Source organism: Pongo abelii, chromosome 16 (genome assembly GCF_028885655.2).
Source record: "Pongo abelii isolate AG06213 chromosome 16, NHGRI_mPonAbe1-v2.0_pri, whole genome shotgun sequence".
NCBI classification, from domain to species: Eukaryota; Metazoa; Chordata; class Mammalia; order Primates; family Hominidae; genus Pongo; species Pongo abelii.
This window is the reverse complement of record NC_072001.2, coordinates 52,277,489-52,301,659: the sequence shown is the minus strand read 5'-3', so window position 1 is coordinate 52,301,659 and position 24,171 is coordinate 52,277,489. Positions and strand designations below refer to the sequence as shown.

General features: G+C 36.5%; 1 protein-coding gene and 1 pseudogene across 6 annotated transcripts in view; both read left to right on the top strand.

Annotated features, from left to right (window-relative positions):
* The window catches only part of FAM227B (family with sequence similarity 227 member B), a 305,085-nt gene that overhangs the window by 255,636 nt on the left and 25,278 nt on the right, over nt 1-24,171 (top strand). For 5 of the 6 annotated variants that reach the window (XM_054531451.1, XM_054531453.1, XM_054531449.1 and 2 more), the window contains 2 exons: nt 6,493-6,590; nt 16,321-16,482. In XM_054531451.1, coding sequence (XP_054387426.1) covers nt 6,493-6,590; nt 16,321-16,482 — 260 coding nt within the window. Of the gene's footprint in view, nt 1-6,492; nt 6,591-13,874; nt 16,037-16,320; nt 16,483-24,171 lie in introns of those variants that run through there. The other variant, XM_054531454.2, reaches the window with a different exon arrangement.
* LOC100461554 (signal peptide peptidase-like 2A) lies at nt 17,143-19,122 on the top strand (annotated as a pseudogene).

The window sequence follows — 24,171 nt, the reverse complement described above, 5'->3', positions numbered from 1 at the left end:
TTGAGCAAACATAGGCAGTAGCCAGGGAGTGGTTACAGCCGGCCTTGAGCAAGACCCAGTGCTGTGCCGGCTTCAGGTCTGACCCAGTACAATCACAGTGGTGGTGGCCACAGTGGTGCATGTGTCACTCCAGCTCCAGCTTCAGGTGGCTCAGAATGGAGAAAGAAACCCTGTTTGTTTGGGAAAAGTAAGGGGTGAGAAAAGAGTCTCTACCTTGTAAACCAGAGGATTCTGCTGGATTATGTCCAAAACCATCAAAACACAAATAAATAAAATTAGAAATGAAAAAGGAAGCAATACAACTGATACCACAGAAATTGAAAGGATCATTAGTGGCTACTGTGAGCAAATATATGGCAATACACTGGAAAATCTAGAATAAATGGACAAATTTCTAGACACATACAACCTACCAAGATTGAACCATAAATAAATCCAAAACCTCAACAGATGAATAACAAATATTGAGATCAAAGTCCTAACAAAAAGTCTCCTGGTAAAGAAAAGCCCAGGATCTCATAGCTGAATTCAAGCAAACATTTAAAGAAGAACTAACACCAATCCTACTCAAAATCAAAAACTAGAGAAGGAGGGAATACTTCCAAATTTACTCTACAAGGCCAGTATTACCCTGATACCAAAACCAGATAAAGACACATCAAAAAAAGAAAACTACAGACCAATATCTCTGATTAATATTGATGTGAAAACCCTGAAGAAAACACTAGCAAATAATACATTAGAAATTAAATAATACATTAGAAAGATTATTCATCAGATCCAAGTGGGATTTATTCCAGGGATGCAAGGATAGTTCGACATATGCAAATCGATCAATGTAATATATCATATCAACAAAATGAAAGATAAAAACGATATGATCCTTTCAATTGATGCTGAAAAAGCGTTTGATAAAGTTTAACATCCCTTCATGATAAAAACCCTCAAAAAACTAGGAATAGCAGGAACATACCTCAAACATAAAGCCATATACAACAGACCCACATCTAGTATTATACTGAGTGAGGAAAAACTAAAAGCTCTAAGATCTAGAGCATGACAAGGATGCCCACTTTCACCTCTGTTATTCAACATAGTACTGGAAGTCCTAGCTAGAGCAATCAGACAAGAGAAAGAAATAAAGGGCATCCAAATTGGAAAGGAAGAAGTCAAATGACTGTTATTTGCAGATGAGTTGATCTTATATTTGGAAAAACCTAAAGACTCCACAAGAAAGCTATTAGAACTGATAAATTCAGTAAAGCTTCAGGATACAAAATCAACATACAAAAATCAGTAGCACATCTATATGCCAACAGTGAACAATCTGAATAAGAAATCTTAAAAGTAACCCATTTACAATAGCCACACATAAAATTAAATACCTATGAATTATCAAAGAAGTGAAAGAACTCTATAATGAAAACTATAAAACACTGATGAAATAAATTGAAGAGGACACCAAAAAATAGAAATATTGGAAAAATATTCAATGTTCACAGATTGGAATACTCAACATGTTCATACTAACCAAAGCAATCTACAGATTCAATGCTATCCCTATCAAAATACCAATGATATTCTTTACAGAAATAGAAAAAAAAATCCTAAAAGAATACCAAGAAAAACCAAAGCTATCCTAAGCAAAAAAAGCAAAACTGGAGGAATGAGATTACCTGACTTCAAATTATACTACAGAGCTACAGTAACCAAAACAGCATGGTACTGGCATAAAATGGTTTAATTCCAAAAGACAGGCAAGATCTCTAGAAAGAGAACTACAAAACACTGCTGAAAGAAATCATATTTGACACAAACAAGTGGAAAAACATCCCATGCTCATGTATTGGAAGAATCGATAACGTTAAAATGGCCATACTTCCCAAAGCAATTTACAGATAAAACACTATTCCTATCAAATTACCAATGTTATTATTTTTTATATCATATATGTTGTCTTTCATACTAGTTGTCTAATTATTCTAGTTTTTCTATAATAATTTAGCTTTTATTGCAATTTTAATTATTCTTTCCCACACTGAAGCACAGAATGTGCTGAGCATATCAAATAATATGTAAACACCCCATGAATGCTATTGCTAATAATTTAGATTTTCCTCATTAAATGAGATCAAAAGAAATAATAGAGAACAGTCATAATGTGAAGAGTAGCATATGAAACCATGAGGATTGTGGACAAGTTTAAAAGAAAAATGTGGTACATGATAGAAATTACACGGGAAAAAGAAGTTGAATATTTGCCTTGCACACAAAGTATTGCAAATTTTCCTGGCCTTCTCTTTTACGGGACATTTTTAGATATGGAACTGTGGAAACATGGTTTCAATGAGGAACACATCAATAATAAGTTCACACAATCACTAATACAAAGGAGGAACACATCAATAAGTTCAAACAATCACTAATACAAAGATGGTTAAGAATTTTTATGACAGTACCAGTCAAGACTGTCAAGGTTTGGTTATAAAATATAGTCTCAATTCCTTCTAATTTTATTATTCTCAATAAGCATAGTTTGTACTCCACATACAATTAAATTAGTCTCAATTTTATATCATCCTTAAAGTTCTTGTGTAGATAAATTTACATATCATGGGAAAAGTAATTTATCAGATGGTATGCTCTAAGTTTTGCCTCTGAACCCGTTTAGTGGTGGATTTTTAAAAAATGTTTTTCATTCTGTAGGAAAGATTTTTAAATGGGTCAATAAGTTTCTTCACCAGCACCTTTGATCAAATCTTAAGCTTTTATAAAACATATGTAATGTTTGGCTCCACAGAGCCTTAGTTCATAAATACATCAGTTTCTTATTCAGATACTTGTCACTTTGGTTCTTATAAAAAAAATAGAAATACTTTAAAAATAATAACTTGTGTCTTGCATCTATAACTTGCCTGAGCAATGATTTGGTCCTTAAAGATACAAATATAATTCATAGTAAGAAATAATAGATAAAAGTAACTCCCAAAAATGCCAAAATAAAATAATAATAAGATGGCACTTTCCTTGGGAACCAAATGTGATATGAATCACTAATTTATTATAACATAAAAATCTTCATGTTCTTGGATATACTAAATTTGGTGCAGAGTTAGTGAAACCTAAGGATGCTAGTGATCTACATAAGCATACACTTCATAGTTAACAAAGTATATGTATAAACACTCAGACTGTATAATCTCTCTGTGAAGTTATTTATAATTAAGTATATTATGTTAACATAACATTACTAGGAGAAGCAATTCTAATTTAGAGCATTGTGAAGGTCCTTAATCTTTCACTTTGCCAATTTGAACCATGAATTTCACACAGAAAGGTGGGAGGATGGATCTGTAAGTAGGTATGTAGAGAGATATAACTCATTTGAGGTTTAATATATCTACAAACCAATGACTGGGCCTGCAGATGATCAGATTGAAAGGACTTGGAAGTATGCATATAAAGATCTGAAACAGTCAGAGAAGCATGATCAGAAAATATACACAATAAGACATTAAGAATATACTCATGAGGCCAGGCACGGTGGCTCACGCCTGTAATCCTACCACTTTGGGAAGCCAAGGTAGGAGGATCTTTTGAGGTCAGGAGTTCAAGACCAGCCTGACCAACATGGTCAAACCCAGTCTCTACTAAAAATAGTAAAAATCAGCTGGCCATGGTGGTGAACGCCTGTAATCTCAGTACTCAGGAGGCTGAGGCAGGAGAATCGCTTGAACCTGAGAGGCGGAGCCTAGATGGCGCCACTGCACTCCAGCCTGGGCAACAGAGCGAGACTCGGTCTCAAAAACTCATGAATATGCAATACTTTATTTGAAATACTCATCATTTTCCTATATTATTGGACAAAATTGCATTCAGATTTTATTTTTTATTTGCTCAGATCACATACATTTTGCCTAATGGATACCTATATTTTCTCTTTATTTCTCCTGGCATTTCTTTTCTACCCCTCTATCCAAGGTACATTCCAACTCTTGAGCTTCTAAAATTATTATTACTGTGCTATTTTGGTGCATTCTATAGTTTTTATTTATGAGGCTTATTGGATTCCTTCCTAGACTTCATTAGAACAACTAAAAACCTCCGGAATTCTGACCATTTACAGGATTTAAAAGTCGACTGTAAAATTATATCAGGCTTGGGTCTCAGGTATTCTCTTTGTAAATGACTCTGAAAGATCTGATCTTGAAGTAGTCTAGCCTCAAAAATTCTTGCTTTGATACCAACTATCTTTATAAAGTAGAGCTTTTATCTGGTGTGGTTGGTTAATGGAAAAACCAGTAACCCAAATCAGGGAATCATGGAAAATGATACTTGTATCTTTTAGCATTTTAACTTAAAACAAGTTAAATATTGCATCATTTATCTGTCTTTTAATGCAGGTATGAGGTCTTTTCTTGAATTATCTTGCATTTCAATGCTAGATTAAAAGTCTCTTTCTGAGAGTAGTTCTGATTTTAATTACGTATATTCTAAAGTGTATCTGTCAGCAATACTTTTTCTGTTTCTATAGTTTAGTCAATTATTGTATTAATATTTGTGGCCTACACTTGACCTTTAATTTTTCCACCATAGAGGAGTTATTTGCATTTCAGGAAGACTGTTAGAATAAAAACTGCAAAAGTGGATAGCGATAACCATACTTACTTACATGTCTCCCTTTTAGAGGGGATAACATCTCAAAAATAAATAGGGCATAATTATGGAAATGAAATTTTCCCAATGCAAGTGGAGGAAGACTGGAACATTTTTTCACTAGTGAAATTTCTGGAGAGTTAGTAAGAACAGTTAAGACATATTTTATTATAGTTTTATCAGATAGAGTCATTTTTGGATTTTCAGGTAATATTCCCAAGCTTTCAAAGATGCTGAGAACAGAAGAGGCACTAAAACTATAATTCAGGGGAATATTAACATTTTTCCCTAAAACTAATCAGTGGGTTAGAGGAAAAAAAGCTAATAAATATAGGCATTTTAATTTTATTGATTAGTCATCATATCTAGATGAGTTTCTTTGCAATTTTTATTTGACTCTTTTTCTCCTTAAATTGTTTTGCTTTACTATTTTGCCATTGCCTTACTCCCAGCTTAGATATTTTGCCTCATATTAATGTATACTACTATCTGTTAAATAGCAATTCCACAATTAAGCTCAGGTGATCTGAAAAGTAAACTTTTTATTGTGTGTACAGTGAACAAGGAGAGGTTCTTTTATTTTTTTAATTATACTGGTTCATAGAAGACTAGAAAGTAAGTAATATCATATATATTAAATATTATATATGTATTTAAGAATTTTCAAAATTGAGCAAATTTTGAAGAAAAAATATGGTTTATTACTTTTCTTGCCCATTCTAATTCTAAATCTAATATTCTTTCTACTCAAAATGTTTAAATGTAAGTTCCTTGCTAACCAATTCTTTAATCCCTGGTGGACATAAATGCTTACCTGCCTTTAGTATTTCAAGTTAATGCCTAATATTTCCTAATGTCTAATGTCAAAAATCAACCCAAGTAACTTTCTTTAACTCTTAAGAGGTTTGTCATCAACATTACAATCCCTAGATCTGATTAGTCTACCCGGTAACTGATAATTAGTGCCAGAGTCTAGAACAGACCTCTCAGATCACCTTTTTTCTCGGATGTTAAGATACACTTAATACCTAGCTTGTGCTTTTAGGCTGATTGACATGACATACCTGATTAAATCACATGGTTCTCTTTTCCTTTAAGAAGTGGCATGAATCCCTCTGTACCCTCATGCATATTCATGCCGATTGAAAGGAAAGGTCACCAAGTCTCTTCTTATCTGGGTGTATTGTCAGAATATGGAAAAACAGGACTCCCACAGGCAGAGGCCCAAGTTGCTTATTGCATTTAATTAGAGGGTCATTGCTCTGGACTTAGAAGCAAAAGACCTAGATTTGTGTCCTCTCCTTCTACTACTTAGTAAACAGTAGCTTAAACAAGTCATAGAACTTGCACTTCAGTCTTCTCAACTGTAAATTATGGAAAATGTTTCTTAGCTCACCGAATGGTTTGCGAGGATGACATGATGTAAATAAATGAATTTTATTTCATTTATTTATAAATGAATTTTATTTCATTTATTTATAAATGAATTTTATTTCATTTATTTATAAATGAATTTTATTTCATTTATTTATAAATGAATTTTATTTCATTTATTTATAAATGAATTTTATTTCATTTATTTATAAATGAATTTTATTTCATTTATTTATAAATGAATATTTATAATAATAATAAAGCCCTATTGAGTAAAAATATTAAATGTAATATTTATTTCCTCTTTGGGACAAGTTATAACAATGTCTTAACACTCTTTATCCATGTTTGCCCTTCTCCATGTTTAGGGTGCATCGTTAAAAGGCGAAAGAGGTATCATGCTTTTTCTGTGAAGGAAAAAAAATACCAGAATTTTAAAAAGTATTTTATTTTCTGTTTTAGCTATCGACTTCAATATTATAAAGATTCTAAACAACCCAAAAGCATATATGTTGCCCATATCCAAGGAAGAATCAAGATTATCAAGACTAGCAACAAAGGTTTGGAGTATAATTATGAAAAAATTTCTTACTTGTTTAATTTGCAATATAATTGCAATTGACTGTGCTGTACATAGGCAATGCTGGTTATTACATTCTTACCATATATTTTGGAAAAGAATTTAATGGTCAAAAGAGATTTGTTTGAGGTTTAATCTTAATATTAAAAAGTTTTATATTCTTCTGAAAATATCCCCATCTCTAATGAAAAATATCACAATATTTACCTTTTTTCCTCACAACATGTCTTGTCACTGTTTCTCTTTTGGTTGACATACAAAGGCTCCATCTGGTGTTTGCACATGAATATGATCTTTTTTTTTTTTTTTTATACTTTAGGTTTTATGGTACATGTGCGCAATGTGCAGGTTAGTTACATATGTATACATGTGCCATGCTGGTGCGTTGCACCCACTAACTCGTCATCTAGCATTAGGTATATCTCCCAATGCGATCCCTCCCCCCTCCCCCCACCTCACAACAGTCCCCAAAGTGTGATGTTCCCCTTCCTGTGTCCATGTGTTCTCATTGTTCAATTCCCACCTATGAGTGAGAATATGCGGTGTTTGGTTTTTTGTTCTTGCGATAGTTTACTGAGAATGATGATTTCCAATTTCATCCATGTCCCTACAAAGGACATGAACTCATCATTTTTTATGGCTGCATAGTATTCCATGGTGTATATGTGCCACATTTTCTTAATCCAGTCTATCATTGTCGGACATTTGGGTTGGTTCCACGTCTTTGCTATTGTGAATAATGCCGCAATAAACATACGTGTGCATGTGTCTTTATAGCAGCATGATTTATAGTCCTTTGGGTATATACCCAGTAATGGGATGGCTGGGTCAAATGGAATTTCTAGTTCTAGATCCCTGAGGAATTGCCACACTGACTTCCACAATGGTTGAACTAGTTTACAGTCCCACCAACAGTGTAAAAGTGTTCCTATTTCTCCACATCCTCTCCAGCACCTGTTGTTTCCTGACTTTTTAATGATCGCCATTCTAACTGGTGTGAGATGGTATCTCATTGTGGTTTTGATTTGCATTTCTCTGATGGCCAGTGATGGTGAGCATTTTTTCATGTGTTTTTTGGCTTCATAAATGTCTTCTTTTGAGAAGTGTCTGTTCATGTCCTTGGCCCACTTTTTTGATGGGGTTGTTTGTTTTTTTCTTGTAAATTTGTTGGAGTTCATTGTAGATTCTGGATATTAGCCCTCTGTCAGATGAGTAGGTTGCGAAAATTTTCTCCCATTTTGTAGGTTGCCTGTTCACTCTGATGGTAGTTTCTTTTGCTGTGCAGAAGCTCTTTAGTTTAATGAGATCCCATTGGTCAATTTTGGCTTTTGTTGCCATTGCTTTTGGTGTTTTAGACATGAAGTCCTTGCCCATGCCTATGTCCTGAATGGTAATGCCTAGGTTTTCTTCTAGGGTTTTTATGGTTTTAGGTCTAACGTTTAAGTCTTTAATCCATCTTGAATTGATTTTTGTATAAGGTGTAAAGAAGGGATCCAGTTTCAGCTTTCTCCATATGGCTAGCCAGTTTTCCCAGCACCATTTATTAAATAGGGAATCCTTTCCCCATTGCTTGTTTTTGTCAGGTTTGTCAAAGATCAGATAGTTGTAGATATGTGGTGTTATTTCTGAGGGCTCTGTTCTGTCCCATTGATCTATATCTCTGTTTTGGTACCAGTACCATGCTGTTTTGGTTACTGTAGCCTTGCAGTATAGTTTGAAGTCAGGTAGTGTGATGCCTCCAGCTTTGTTCTTTTGGCTTAGGATTGACTTGGCGATGCAGGCTCTTTTTTGGTTCCATATGAACTTTAAAGTAGTTTTTTCCAATTCTGTGAAGAAAGTCATTGGTAGCTTGATGGGGGATGGCATTGAATCTGTAAATTACCTTGGGCAGTATGGCCATTTTCACGATATTGATTCTTCCTACCCATGAGCATGGAATGTTCTTCCATTTGTTTGTATCCTCTTTTATTTCCTTGAGCAGTGGTTTGTAGTTCTCCTTGAAGAGGTCCTTCACATCCCTTGTAAGTTGGATTCCTAGGTATTTTATTCTCTTTGAAGCAATTGTGAATGGGAGTTCACTCATGATTTGGCTCTCTGTTTGTCTGTTATTGGTGTATAAGAATGCTTGTGATTTTTGTACATTGATTTTGTATTCTGAGACTTTGCTGAAGTTGCTTATCAGCTTAAGGAGATTTTGGGCTGAGACAATGGGGTTTTCTAGATATACAATCATGTCATCTGCAAACACGGACAATTTGACTTCCTCTTTTCCTAATTGAAAACCCTTTATTTCCTTCTCCTGCCTAATTGCCCTGGCCAGAACTTCCAACACTATGTTGAATAGAAGTGGTGAGAGAGGGCATCCCTGTCTTGTGCCAGTTTTCAAAGGGAATGCTTCCAGTTTTTGCCCATTCAGTATGATATTGGCTGTGGGTTTGTCATAGGTAGCTCTTATTGTTTTGAGATACGTCCCATCAATACCTAATTTCTTGAGAGTTTTTAGCATGAAGCGTTGTTGAATTTTGTCAAAGGCTTTTTCTGCATCTATTGAGATAATCATGTGGCTTTTGTCTTTGGTTCTGTTTATATGCTGGATTACATTTATTGATTTGCGTATATTGAACCAGCCTTGCATCCCAGGGATGAAGCCCACTTGATCATGGTGGATAAGCTTTTTGATGTGCTGCTGGATTCGGTTTGCCAGTATTTTATTGAGGACTTTTGCATCAATGTTCATCAAGGATATTGGTCTAAAATTCTCTTTTTTGGTTGTGTCTCTGCCAGGCTTTGGTATCAGGATGATGCTGGCCTCATAAAATGAGTTAGGGAGGATTCCCTCTTTTTCTATTGATTGGAATAGTTTCAGAAGGAATGGTACCAGTTCCTCCTTATACCTCTGGTAGAATTCGGCTGTGAATCCATCTGGTCCTGGACTCTTTTTGGTTGGTAAGCTATTGATTATTGCCACAATTTCAGCTCCTGCTATTGGTCTATTCAGAGATTCAACTTCTTCCTGGTTTAGTCTTGGGAGGGTGTATGTGTTGAGGAATTTATCCATTTCTTCTAGATTTTCTAGTTTATTTGCATAGAGGTGTTTGTAGTATTCTCTGATGGTAGTTTGTATTTCTGTGGGATCGGTGGTGATATCCCCTTTATCATTTTTTATTGCATCTATTTGATTCTTCTCTCTTTTTTTCTTTATTAATCTTGCTAGCGGTCTATCAATTTTGTTGATCCTTTCAAAAAACCAGCTCCTGGATTCATTAATTTTTTGAAGGGTTTTTTGTGTCTCTGTTTCCTTCAGTTCTGCTCTGATTTTAGTTATTTCTTGCCTTCTGCTAGCTTTTGAATGTGTTTGCTCTTGCTTTTCTCGTTCTTTTAATTGTGATGTTAGGGTGTCAATTTTGGATCTTTCCTGCTTTCTCTTATGGGCATTTAGTGCTATAAATTTCCCTCTACACACTGCTTTGAATGCATCCCAGAGATTCTGGTATGTTGTGTCTTGGTTCTCGTTGATTTCAAAGAACATCTTTATTTCTGCCTTCATTTCGTTATGTACCCAGTAGTCATTCAGGAGCAGGTTGTTCAGTTTCCATGTAGTTGAGCGGTTTTGAGTGAGATTCTTAATCCTGAGTTCTAGCTTGATTGCACTGTGATCTGAGAGATAGTTTGTTATAATTTCTGTTCTTTTACATTTACTGAGGAGAGCTTTACTTCCAAGTATGTGGTCAATTTTGGAATAGGTGTGGTGTGGTGCTGAAAAAAATGTATATTCTGTTGATTTGGGGTGGAGAGTTCTGTAGATGTCTGTTAGGTCTGCTTGGTGCAGAGCTGAGTTCAATTCCTGGGTATCCTTGTTGACTTTCTGTCTCGTTGATCTGTCTAATGTTGACAGTGGGGTGTTAAAATCTCCCATTATTAATGTGTGGGAGTCTAAGTCTCTTTGTAGGTCACTCAGGACTTGCTTTATGAATCTGGGTGCTCCTGTATTGGGTGCATATATATTTAGGATAGTTAGCTCTTCTTGTTGAATTGATCCCTTTACCATTATGTAATGGCCTTCTTTGTCTCTTTTGATCTTTGTTGGTTTAAAGTCTGTTTTATCAGAGACTAGGATTGCAACCCCTGCCTTTTTTTGTTTTCCATTTGCTTGGTAGATCTTCCTCCATCCTTTTATTTTGAGCCTATGTGTGTCTCTGCACATGAGATGGGTTTCCTGAATACAGCACACTGATGGGTCTTGACTCTTTATCCAATTTGCCAGTCTGTGTCTTTTAATTGGAGCATTTAGTCCATTTACATTTAAAGTTAATATTGTTATGTGTGAATTTGATCCTGTCATTATGATATTAGCTGGTTATTTTGCTCGTTAGTTGATGCAGTCTCTTCCTAGTCTCGATGGTCTTTACATTTTGGCATGATTTTGCAGTGGCTGGTACCGGTTGTGCCTTTCCATGTTTAGCGCTTCCTTCAGGAGCTCTTTTAGGGCAGGCCTGGTGGTGACAAAATCTCTCAGCATTTGCTTGTCTGTAAAGTATTTTATTTCTCCTTCACTTATGAAGCTTAGTTTGGCTGGATATGAAATTCTGGGTTGAAAATTCTTTTCTTTCAGAATGTTGAATATTGGCCCCCACTCTCTTCTGGCTTGTAGGGTTTCTGCCGAGAGATCCGCTGTTACTCTGATGGGCTTCCCTTTGAGGGTAACCCGACCTTTCTCTCTGGCTGCCCTTAACATTTTTTCCTTCATTTCAACTTTGGTGAATCTGACAATTATGTGTCTTGGAGTTGCTCTTCTCGAGGAATATCTTTGTGGTGTTCTCTGTATTTCCTGAATCTGAATGTTGGCCTGCCTTGCTAGATTGGGGAAGTTCTCCTGGATAATATCCTGCAGAGTGTTTTCCAGCTTGGTTCCATTCTCCCCGTCACTTTCAGGTACACCAATCAGACGTAGATTTGGTCTTTTCACATAGTCCCACATTTCTTGGAGGCTTTGCTCGTTTCTTTTTATTCTTTTTTCTCTGAACTTCCCTTCTCGCTTCATTTCATTCATTTCGTCTTCCATGGCTGATACCCTTTCTTCCATTTGATCGCATCGGTTCCTGAGGCTTCTGCACTCTTCACGTAGTTCTTGAGCCTTGGTTTTCAGCTCCATCAGCTCCTTTAAGCACTTCTCTGTATTGGTTATTCTAGTTATACATTCTTCTAAATTTTTTTCAAAGTTTTCAACTTCTTTGCCTTTGGTTTGAATATCCTCCCATAGCTCGGAGTAATTTGATCTTCTGAAGCCTTCTTCTCTCAGCTCGTCAAAGTCATTCTCCATCCAGCTTTGTTCCGTTGCTGGTGAGGAACTGCGTTCCTTTGGAAGAGGAGAGGCACTCTGCTTTTTAGAGTTTCCAGTTTTTCTGCTCTGTTTTTTCCCCATCTTTGTGGTTTTATCTACTTTTGGTCTTTGATGATGGTGTTGTACAGATGGGTTTTTGGTGTGGATGTCCTTGCTGTTAGTTTTCCCTCTAACAGACAGGACCCTCAGCTGCAGGTCTGTTGGAGTACCCGGCCGGCGTGTGGAGTGTCAGTCTGCCCCTGCTGGGGGGTGCCTCCCAGTTAGGCTGCTCGGGGGTCAGGGGTCAGGGACCCACTTGAGGAGGCAGTCTGCCCGTTCTCAGATCTCCAGCTGCGTGCTGGGAGAACCACTGCTATCCTCAAAGCTGTCAGACAGGGACATTTAAGTCTGTAGAGGTTACTGCTGTCTTTTTGTTTGTCTGTGCCCTGCCCCCAGAGGTGGAGCCTACAGAGTCAGGCAGGCCTCCTTGAGCTGTGGTGGGCTCCACCCAGTTCGAGCTTCCTGGCTGCTTTGTTTACCTAAGCGAGCCTGGGCAATGGCGGGCGCCCCTCCCCCAGCCTCGCTGCCGCCTTGCTGTTTGATCTCAGACTGCTGTGCTAGCAATCAGCGAGACTCCGTGGGCGTAGGACCCTCTGAGCCAGGTGCGGGCTATAATCTCCTGGTGCACCGTTTCCTAAGCCTGTTGGAAAAGCATAGTATTCGGGTGGGAGTGGCCCGATTTTCCAGGTGCCGTCTGTCACCCCTGAAAAGGGAACTCCCTGACCTCTTGCACTTCCCCAGTGAGGCAATGCCTCGCCCCTGCTTCAGCTGGCGCACGGTGCGCTCACCCACTGACCTGCGCCCACTGTCTGGCACTCCCTAGTGAGATGAACATGGTACCTCAGATGGAAATGCAGAAATCACCCATCTTCTGCGTCGCTCACGCTGGGAGCTGTAGACCGGAGCTGTTCCTATTTGGCCATCTTGGCTCCTCCTGCTGAATATGATCTTAATAAGCAGCAAAGTTGCAGGCAGAACTTCAAAGGAGTATCAACAACAGTTGACCTGTCCTTACGTCTTAAGTCATGGTCCTAGAATAATTGACCACATGTAGATACTGTTACTCTTGAGTCTTGAATGCTTAGTTTCTCGACGTTCTTGAAGGTGCCTTGCAAGCAGAGATTTCGTGTACTCACCACCATGTGTTGCCTTAGCCAAAATTTGATGAGATTATTGACCTGAAATTCTGAATTTGATATCTTAATTTGTTAGACAATTAGGTTTTAAGTTGGTTACAGTCTTTATTGCTAAAATTTTGTCTACATCATCTTATCAAGTCTGATAATTTATTTAAAATTAAAAATTATGCCTATATAAAAACCACTTTCTGAAAGTCAGTATTTATGTTTTTCCCGGTATTTAATAACCCAAGTTTAATAAAATATCTTCCTGCTTTATTCTGACCTTCACAGTGAGGCTAAGGATGGTTTGCAGGCACTTCAGATATTAACAGGTGATGTATAGAAGTCAATTTTGAATCAATGACAATGTCACACCATTTCCTTTGGGGCAATATTGCCAGACTTAGAAATCAGAGATAAGTAATAGAAATTGTATATCTGGTCTTCAGCAAACACTAAAACTGGTCTCTCGTACTTTGTTTAGTAGCTAACACATGGGTTTGTAACAGATTAAACAACCTTTTTCAGAGGATGCTGTTAACAGATAGAAATTGGAAATACATCTTTAGTAGTATAGCACATTGCTGCATTTTTTGCCCTGTCCCGTTGTACTAGTCAGCTTGGACTGCCATAACAAAATACCATGGACTGGGTAGCTTAAACAACAGAAACTCATTTCTCATAGTTCTGGAGGATGGGAAATCCAAGATCAAGGAGCCAGCCAATTTGGTTTTCTGGTGAAGGCTCTCTTCCTGCCTTGCAGATGGCCTCTTCCTTGTTGTGTCCTCATATGGCAGAGAGAGTGAGCTCTGGTCTCTTCTTCTTCTTATAAAGACTCCAATTCCGTCATTGACAACCTCATCTAAACCTAATTACAAAGAGCTCTGAAATCATGTTGCTTCAGCAATGGCCAAACTATTTGTAAGTATTTCTTCTGGAAGGAAAAGACTCTGAAGGCCATAATAACTGTTTTCAAATATGTAGAGAGCTACTGTAGGAAAGCAGAATTAGAATTTTTCTGTATGGCTCCAAAAAAGTATAACTTTTGCCAATAAATAAGTGAAAGATACAGGGATATAGATTTCAGCTCAAGATGAAAAATTTTCCAGGCACCAAAGTTGTCCAAATGCTAAATGGGTGCCTGTGGGTTTCTAGTCCCTGAAAGTGACACTGGGTATGAGCATTGGCAGAACACATATTCAAGCCTCAAAAACCAGTGTTTAACTTTCTACTCATTGTAGCAATTATCCTTTAATAAATTAACTGAGAAATTGGGCACCCAAATCACCCCTTGCACTTTCTATTTCATCCTTTATGATCATTCTTAAGTTTATGCAGTTGCTTGATTCTTTGAATTTAGGCTAGGTTGACTTGACAATAAAAGTCTTGTTTCATGGAATCTTAAAGTGCTCTGACAAATTTCTGCTATTATCTTTCATGGGATGAATGGAAACATTAGGGTTTCTGCTCATTGGTTTGGCTATTTGGAATGTCTCTAGCAAGAGGTTTTTGGTCAACTTGCGACATTCTGCTTTAAAAACCAAAACACCAGGCCGGGCGTGGTGGCTCACGCCTGTAATCCCAGCACTTTGGGAGGCCGAGGCGGGTGGATCATGAGGTCAGGAGATCAAAACCGTCCTGGCTAACACGGTGAAACCCCGTCTCTACTAAAAATAAAAAAAAAATTAGCCAGGCGTGGTGGTGAGCGCCTGTAGGCCCAGCTACTTGGAAGGCTGAGGCAGGAGAATGGCGTGAACCTGGGAGGCAGAGCTTGCAAGTGAGCCAAGATCGCACCACTGCACTCCAGCCTGGGCGACAGAGGGAGACTCCATCTCAAAAAAATAAAAACAAACAAAAAAACAAAACAAAAACAACAACACAGGATTTGCATTTAATACCTATTTGCCTCTTACCTGGCTGAAGTACTCTTAAAAATCATGAATTCTTATAGAGGAAAAAGGGCTGCAAACTGTGATTTTCTTAAGTTAATAACTGATAACTGCAGAAAAATAACAGAAATGTCTATTTCTAGAATTTTAGTAAGATAGAATGTTTATCTTATAGTACCCAAGAAAGAAACAGGAAGAGTGTTGTAAAACATCTATCTAGACAGGCAAATTTTTAAAAAATCTAAACTGAGCTTGGGCTAGTTTTGCATACATTTTGAATATTGAGCTATATATAACCCAATGTGAATTATCATGGGAGCTTAAAATGAAGGAGTGATTTACATCATAGAAAACATGTCTGATATTGACATTAACTTTTTACTAGCAAAGAATTGCTATTGATTATGATAGTCCCATTATTTGAAATGATTCTGTAGCTGCTAGGAATTCTGAAACATATTTTTTGCAAAAACCTATAGAAAAAAGTGACCATAAGCAAAAGAAATTCAAGAGAACTTTATGTATCAATAAAAGCAAATGAAAACAAAATTTTATTTCCCCACAGTAAGTGGAATCAATAAAAAATCTTTCATAATGGTATTACAAAGATTGAGGAAAACTTAAAATATTAGTAGTTGCTATACTGACATTTCTCCCATAAGAAGGGAATAATAAAATCTTGGAGTAATTATATTTATGGTTATTGTATTCTTGACATAGAATTTTTGGTCAACAGGTTTTTTTTTTCCATCAGCACCTCGATGCTATCCCACTATCTTCTGGCCTGTTTTGTTATGATAATAAGTTAGTTATTAATCCTTTTAAAGTTCCCCTATATATGAGTTGCTTTCTCTTGCTGCTTTTGAGGTTTTTCTCCTTGTCTTTATTTTAAAAAACTTTGTCTAGGATGTGCTAGGTGTGAATTTATTCTACTTAGAGATTGCTGAACTTCTTGAATGTGTTTTTCATAAATTTTGAAAACTGAGACCATCATTTGTTCAGATATTTTTCCTATGCCTTTTCCTGGTTTTGTTCATTTTCTTCATTTTTTTTTTTTTCTGTTCTTAAGACTGAATAATGTCTATTGCCTATATGCAAGCCTGATGATAAATCAAAAGGGTAGAAGAGCCTTACTGCACATACTTATAGACTCATACTTTGGTAAATTCCTCTAATTAAGAAGATGCTTTCTGGAATTTCCTTTATATTAATATATCAAATGGTAACTTTATTTATGCTAAATATGAAGTTATATTTTATTCACAGTTTTTTAGAAACACAAACGTAATCATTGTCTTGATTCTTTTCTTCCTCTTACAGTCGCACTATAGTAGTACTGGTCCAGAGTTTAATCGTGTTCTCTTCAATTTTGGTGGTCAGAGTCCATTGATTTTATATTATCTTAAGATGCATGAGCTGGCTGGTATTTCCAAAGCACCTAAGAAAACCAAGATTAAACTCACTAAGATATTCCAGGAACCATATCCTTTTTAAAGCTTTGCTTTAATATAATTTCTTTCAAAAATAATATTCAAAACGTTTCACTGAATGTCTCAATTGAGAAAAAAATTGAATGCATGTTTTATCAATGCTTCTCTTTAGTATTAATATTTACTTATGCTTAAAACTTTGGTAGTATGTTTGGCTTTTCTTTGTTAGATCTAATGCTATGATTTTGCATGTAAGAAAAATAAAACAAACATTAACCCAAAGAACTTTTAAAACTGGTATACTTGGTTCTCTGATAAAATGCTATCTTTGCAACTTTACTGTTCAGTGACTGGTTTCAAACATTTGTCAGAATTATGAGGCATGGGCTTCTAGCCTTCTCCAAAGAGAGTTTTAGGCATGTTTTAGCTGTGGAATTCTTTGTTCAAATGAAAATTTATCGGAACATTTTTTACACATAAAAAATTTATTTTTATGTATAAAATAAAAAATAAATGAAAATCGGAGCTCTTTGGTTGAAGCAGGGGTAGGGCCCAGAGTTCTGTTTTTTACAGTCCTATCTTCAGTATAACTTTTCTTGGCCCAGTCCTCATTAAGGACTCAGATTAATCCCAAAGGAATTAGAACACTAGCCACTAAATTGGAGTGTAGGCTGCAGTGGCAGCACCTGCAGCAGCGGCGATCCCAGCCTAGCCCGGCCGCCCGCGCCTGTCCGGTCCGGTCCGGCCACAGAGGCAGCGCAGTGGCGGGAATCCGAGCCTACCCCGCCTAGTGAGCCGCGCTGTGCCACCCCACCCAGCACCCACCAGTCCGATGGGGCCGCAGCGGCGGCTGTCCCCTGTCACGGCCGCCCTGCTCTGGGGCTTCCTGCTCCAGCTGACAGCCGCTCAGGAAGCAATCTTGCATGCGTCTGGAAATGGCACATCCAAGGACTACTGCATGCTTTATAACCCCCATTGGTCAGCTCTTCCAAATACCCTAGAAAATGCAACTTCCATTAGTTTGATGAATCGGACTTCCGCACCACTATGCAACCTTTCTGATGTTCCTCCTGTTGACATAAAGAACAAAGCAGTTGTGGTGCAATAGGGAAGCTGCCATTTTCTTGAAAACACCAGAATTGCACAGAAAAGAGGTGCTGAAGCAATGTTGGTTGTCAATAACAGTATCCTATTTCCTACATCAGGTAACAGATCTAAATTTCCTGATGTGAAAATACTGATTGCATTTATAGGCCACAAAGACTTTAAAGATATGAAGCAGACTCTAGGAGATAACATTACTGTGAAAATGTATTCTCCATCGTGGCCTAACTTTGATTATACTATGGTGGTTATTTTTGTAATTGCTGTGTTCACTGTGGCATTAGGTGGATACTGGAGCGGACTAGTTGAATTGGAAAACTTGAAAGCAGTGACAACTGAAGATAGATAAATGAGGGGAAAAAAAGGAAGAATATCTAACTTTTAGTCCTCTTACAGTTGTAATATTTGTGGTCATCTACTGTGCTATGATGGTCTTACTTTATTTCTTCTACAAATGGTTAGTTTATGTTATGATAGCAATTTTCTGCATAGTATCAGCAATGAGTCTGTACAACTCTCTTGCTGCACTAATTCATAAGATACCATATGGACAATGCACAATTGAGTATCGTGGCAAAAGCATGGAAGTGAGACTTATTTTTCTCTCTGGTCTGTGCATAGCAATAGCTATTGTTTGGGCTGTGTTTCGAAATGATGACAGGTGGGCTTGGATTTTACAAGATATCTTGGGGATTGCTTTCTATTTGAATTTAATTAAAACACTGAAGTTGCCCAGCTTCAAGTCATGTGTGATACTTCTAGGCCTTCTCCTCCTCTATGATGTACTTTTTGTTTTCATAACACCATTCATCACAAAGAATGGTGAGAGTATCATGGTTGAAATTGCAGCTGGACCTTTTGAAAATACTGAAACATTGCCAGTAGTCATCAGAGTACCAAAGCTGATCTATTTCTCAGTAATGAGTGTGTGCATCATGCCTGTTTCAATATTGGGCTTTGGAGACATTATTGTACAGCCCTGTTGATTGCGTACTGTAGAAGAGTTGATGTTTAGACTGGTTCTTCATATATATACTATGTTTCCTCTACAGTTGCCTATGCTATTGGCATGACACTTACATTTGTTGTTCTGGTGCTGATGAAAAAGGGGCAACCTGCTCTCCTCTTATTTAGTAACTTGCACACTTATTATTGCCTCAGTTGTTGCCTGGAAATCTAAGGAAATGAAAAAGTTCTGGAAAGGTAACAGCTATCAGATGATGGACCATCTGTATTATCCAAAAAATGAAGAAAACCCTGTGATGTCTGCTGAACAGATTGTCCAGCAATAATATTATGTGGAACTGCTATAATGTGTCATTGATTTTCTACAAATAGACTTTGACATTTTAAATTGATTTTTGAATCGACAATCTGAAAGTCTTCAATGATATGTTTGCAAATATATATTTTTATGAGCTGGTACTGACAGTTACATCATAAATAATTAAAATGCTTTGCTTTTAATGTTAAAGTTGTGCCTTCACATTAAATAAAAGGATATGGTCTGTGTAGTTTCCAAGATGTATTACATAGAGTATATTTTTCTAAAAAAAAAAAAAAATGCCTTGACCCATCCCTATACTTTTTTACTGAAATGTTTCTTCCAAATCTAATGGTAGATAAAAGTATTACTATCAAAGTGAGTTTCTGAATGGGTTTTACTGTAAATAATTATGCAAATTTTATCTGCTTTATAGAAATAACTGTTTAAGACCATGCAAGAAGGCAGTTCAACAGTGAAAATTTGGACCTTATGTCACTGCAGAGGTTAGAAACATAAAATTTTGGAATAAATGTAAGTGCATATTTTTGTAGGATTTTTTTTAAAACCCAATCCTTTCATAAACTTGAGAACTGAAATTACTTCAGACTGCGTGTGTATTATATTAAGAACATTTTTTCAGGTGTAGAGAAACATAATATGTAGAAATAAACACAATCAGAAATGACAAAGAAGACATTGCCACCAACATACAAAACAACCTCAAAGACTACTACAAACATCTCTATGCACACAAGCTAGAAAACCTACAAGAAATGGATAAATTCCTAGAACATACAACCTACTAAGATTGAACTGGGAATAAACTGAATCCCTGAACAGACCAATAACAAGTTCTGAAATTGTATCAGAAATAAAAAGCCTACCAACCAGAAAAAGCCCAGGACTAGATGGATTCGCAGCTGAATTCCACCAGATATATAAAGAAGAGCTGGTACCACTCCTACTGAAACTATTCCAAAACATTGAGGAGGAGGGACTCTTTCCTAACTCATTCTGGGGCCAGCGTCATCCTAATATCAAAACCTGGCATAGACACAATAAAAAGAAAACATCTGGCCAATATTGGTGATGAACATAGATGCAAAAATTCTCAACAAAATACTAGCAAACTGAATCCAGCAGCATGTCAAAAAGCAAATCCACCATGACAAAGTAGGCTTTACCTCTTTGCAAGGTTCATGCAACATGTGCAAATCAATAAATGTGATTCATCACGTTAAACAGAACTAAAAACAGACCCATAAGATTATCTCAATACATGCAGAAAAGGCTTTTGATACAATTCAACATCACTTCATAATAAAAAACCCTCAACAAACTAGACATTGAAGGAACATACTTCAAAATAATAAGAGCCATCTGTGACAAACCCACAGCAAACATCATCAAAAGCTGGAAGTATTCACCTTGAAAACCAGAACAAGACAAGGATACCCACTCTCAACACTCCTATTCAACATAGTATTGGAAGTCCTGGCCAGAGCAATCAGACAAGAGAACGAAGTAAAAGGCATTCAAATAAGAAGAGAGGAAGTTAAACTATCCCTATTTATGGACAATATGATCCTATATGTAGCAAAACCAATAGTCTCTGCCCAAAAGCTCCTTAAGCTGATAAACAACTTCAGCAAAGTTTCAGGATACAAAATCAATGTACAAAAATCAATAGCATTCCCATATACCAACAACATTCAAGCTGAGAATCAAATCAAGTCGGCAATCCCAATGCCAATAGCCACAAAAAGAATAAAATACCTAGGAATACAGCTAACCATGTAAGCAAAAGTTCTCTACAACAAGAATTACAAAACATTGCTCAAAGAAATCAGAGATGACACAAACAAGTGGAAAAACATTCAGTGATTGTGGATAGGAAGAATCAATACCATTTAAATGGCCATACTGCCCAAAGCAATTTACAGATTCAATGCTATTCCTATCAAATTACCAATGACATTCTTCACATAATTAGGAAAAACTATATTAAAATTTATGTTGAACCAAAAAAGAGCTTGAATAGCCAAGACAATCTTAAGCAAAAAGGACAAAGCTGGAGGAATCATGTTACCCAAATTCAAACTCCACTACAAGGCTACAGTAACCAAAACAGCATGGCACTGATATGAAAGCAGACAGAAAGACTTATGGAACAGAAGAGAGAGCTCAGAAATAATGCTGCACACCTACAACCATCTAACCTTCGACAAAGTTGACAAAACAAGTAAGGGGGAAAGGACTCCCTATTCAATAAATGGTGCTGGGAAACTGGCTAGCTATATGCAGAAGATTGAAACTGGACCCCTTCCATACACCACATATAAAAATCAACTTAAGATGGATGAAAGACTTAAGTATAAAACCTAAACCTATTAAAAAAACTCTGGAAGATAACCTAGGCCATACCATTCTGAACGTAGGAAATGGCAAAGATTTCATGATAAAGATGCCAAAAGCAATTGCAAGAAAAACAAAAATTGACAGATGAAACCTAATTAAACTAAAGACCTTCTGCACAGCAAAAGACCTATCAACAGAGTAAACAGACAACCTACAGAATGGGTAGAAATATTTGCAAACTATGCATGTGACAAAGATCCAATGTCCGGAATCTATAAGTGTATTAGTCTGTTTTCATGCTGCTATAAAGAACTACCTGAAACTGGGTAATTTATGAAGAAAAGAGGTTTAACTGACTCACAGTTCTGCAGATTTAACAGGAAGCATGACTGGGGAGCCTCAGGAAACTTACAATCACGGCAGGTGAAGGGGAAGCAAGAACCTTCTTCACGTGGTGGTAGGAGAGTGAAGGGGGAAGTGCCATACACTTTTAAGCCAGTGTATCTCATGAGAACTTTCACTATCATGAAAACAGCAGGAGGGAAATCCACCCCCATGATCCAATCACCTCCCACCAGGACCCTCCCCCAACACATGGGGATTACAATTCAACGTGAGATTTGGGTGGGGACACAGAGCCAAACTATGTTAATAAGGAACTTAAATCAACAAGCACAGAACAAACAACCCCATTAAGAAGTGGGCAAAAGACATGAATGAACACATTTCAAAAGAAGACATACATGTAACCCACAAGCATATGAAAAAATGCTCAACATCACTAATCATAAGAGAAATGCAAATCAAAGCCACGATGAGATACCATCTCAGACCAGTTAGAATGGCTACTATGGAAAAGTCAAAAAATAACAGATCCTGGAGAGGTTGCAGAGAAAAGGAATGCTTATACACTGCTGGTGGGAATGTAAATTAATTCAACCATTGTGGAAAGCAGTTTGGCAATTTCTCAAAGAACTCAAAGCAGAATTACCATTCAACTCAGCAATACTATTACTGAGTATATACCCAAAGGAATATAAATCTTTCTACCAGAAAGATACATTCACGCGTATGCTCATTGCAACACTATTCACAATAGCAAAGACAAGGAATCAACCTAGATGCCCATCAACAGGACTAGGTAAAGAAAACGTGGTACATATACACCAAGGAATACTGTGCAGCCATAAAAACTAACAAGATCATGTCCTTTGCAGCAATATGAATGAAGCTGGAGGCCATTAACCTAAGTGAACTAATGCAGAGACAGAAAACTAAAACCACATGTTCTCACTAATAAGTGGGAGCTAAACATTGAGTACATGTGGACACAAAGAAGGGAACAACAGACACCAGGACCTACTTGAGGGAGGAGGGAAGGAGGAGGGTGAGGATAAAAAAACTGCCTACTGGGTATTATGCTTATTACCTGAGTGGTGAAATAATCAGTACAACAAATCCCTGTAACATCAATTTACCTATATAACAAACTTCCACATGTACCCCTGAACCTAAAATGAAAGTTTAAAAAAAATTTACATCATAGGTAATATTTTTTACTTTAAGTTTTTTTAATTAATTTTTTAATTGACAAATTATAATTGTATATATTTATGGGGTAAAAAGTGATGTTATGATATATGTATACACTGTGGAATGACTGAATCAAGCTAATTAACATACTCATCACCTTAAATACTTATCACTTATCCCTTCTAACTGAAACTTTGTCGTCTTTAACCAAAACCTCCCCATTCTGCAACCCCACAGGTAATATTTCTATTGATAAGGAGTGATTTGCCCAAATCACAAGAGGGAGGATGACATTATTGTCTATGTGTAAGGATTCACATGTAAACACTGAGTAGATTGGAGGTATGTATGGAGAGGACTGGAGGGAGTCAATGAAATTTCACATCACAGGAGTGCTTATGTCTTCTGACATGATTTTAAATGTATATTTATTTATAAGGATAATAAACTTGTTTACTAGTTAATGTACACTAATTCATTAGCAGAACATTTAAATATAATTTTGGATGATCTTTGGAGTTTTATTTAAAAACTTGATCACTTGATATTTGAATTATGAGTAAAACAGGAGAAAAACTTTGATGTTTAGGATTTAGAACTGAATGCATGGTATATCTTTAAACTGCAGAATCTTGAATAAAATACATTTAGAGCTCCTAATTCTCCCTTCATACTTTGTCTATGTTTTTATAAGCCACCTCAAGCCCTTTATGTGTTGAGACTAAGCTAACCAAAGAATACCCAAAAATTTAATAATTTTTTTAACATGCAAAATGCAAATTATTTAAAAAATTGAAAACTCAGAGCCAAAATGTCGGTGTAGTCTGTATGGGTCTTGTTAAAAAGAAAAGTGTATAAGCCATATCTGTATTTCTAATATGAGTTTTAAACATTCACATTTTGTTGCAGTTTAGAAAAATCTGAACTCAATGCAGTGTCATAATGAGTACATTGTTACTATAAACACATGCTCCCACTATCACACATGCATACACAGACTTTTTAAACACGTAAATAGTGTCCAGGAATGACTTGTTTAAACTCAACAATTGAAAATAATGTGGGCTATATCAGCATTTATCCTAGCATAAAAATAAAAGCTATACAAAGAAATAATCTGTTGTGAATTATCTGTGATGTGGGAGAAGAAAATTGTCAACAGTGAAAAAAAGAACTCTGAGATTCCAGAAGTGTCACCAGCTCTGTATTCTTTTTACTATGATTTATATAATGATTTCCAATAATCTTCATCACATGAACACACATATTTTTCCCGTTAACCAATATGTGAATAACAACTTGTAAGTTATTACTAAAGCGACTGTCAATTGTATTTTTCATTTCAAGTCATTGACTACTTAATTAACATATGGTAAGAACCTAGTAATGCAATCACATTTTTAAAAGGATAAATTAGCTGAAATACAAATATCTGAAAAAAAACAACTAATCCAGAACCCTCCCATCTAGTTATTTTTC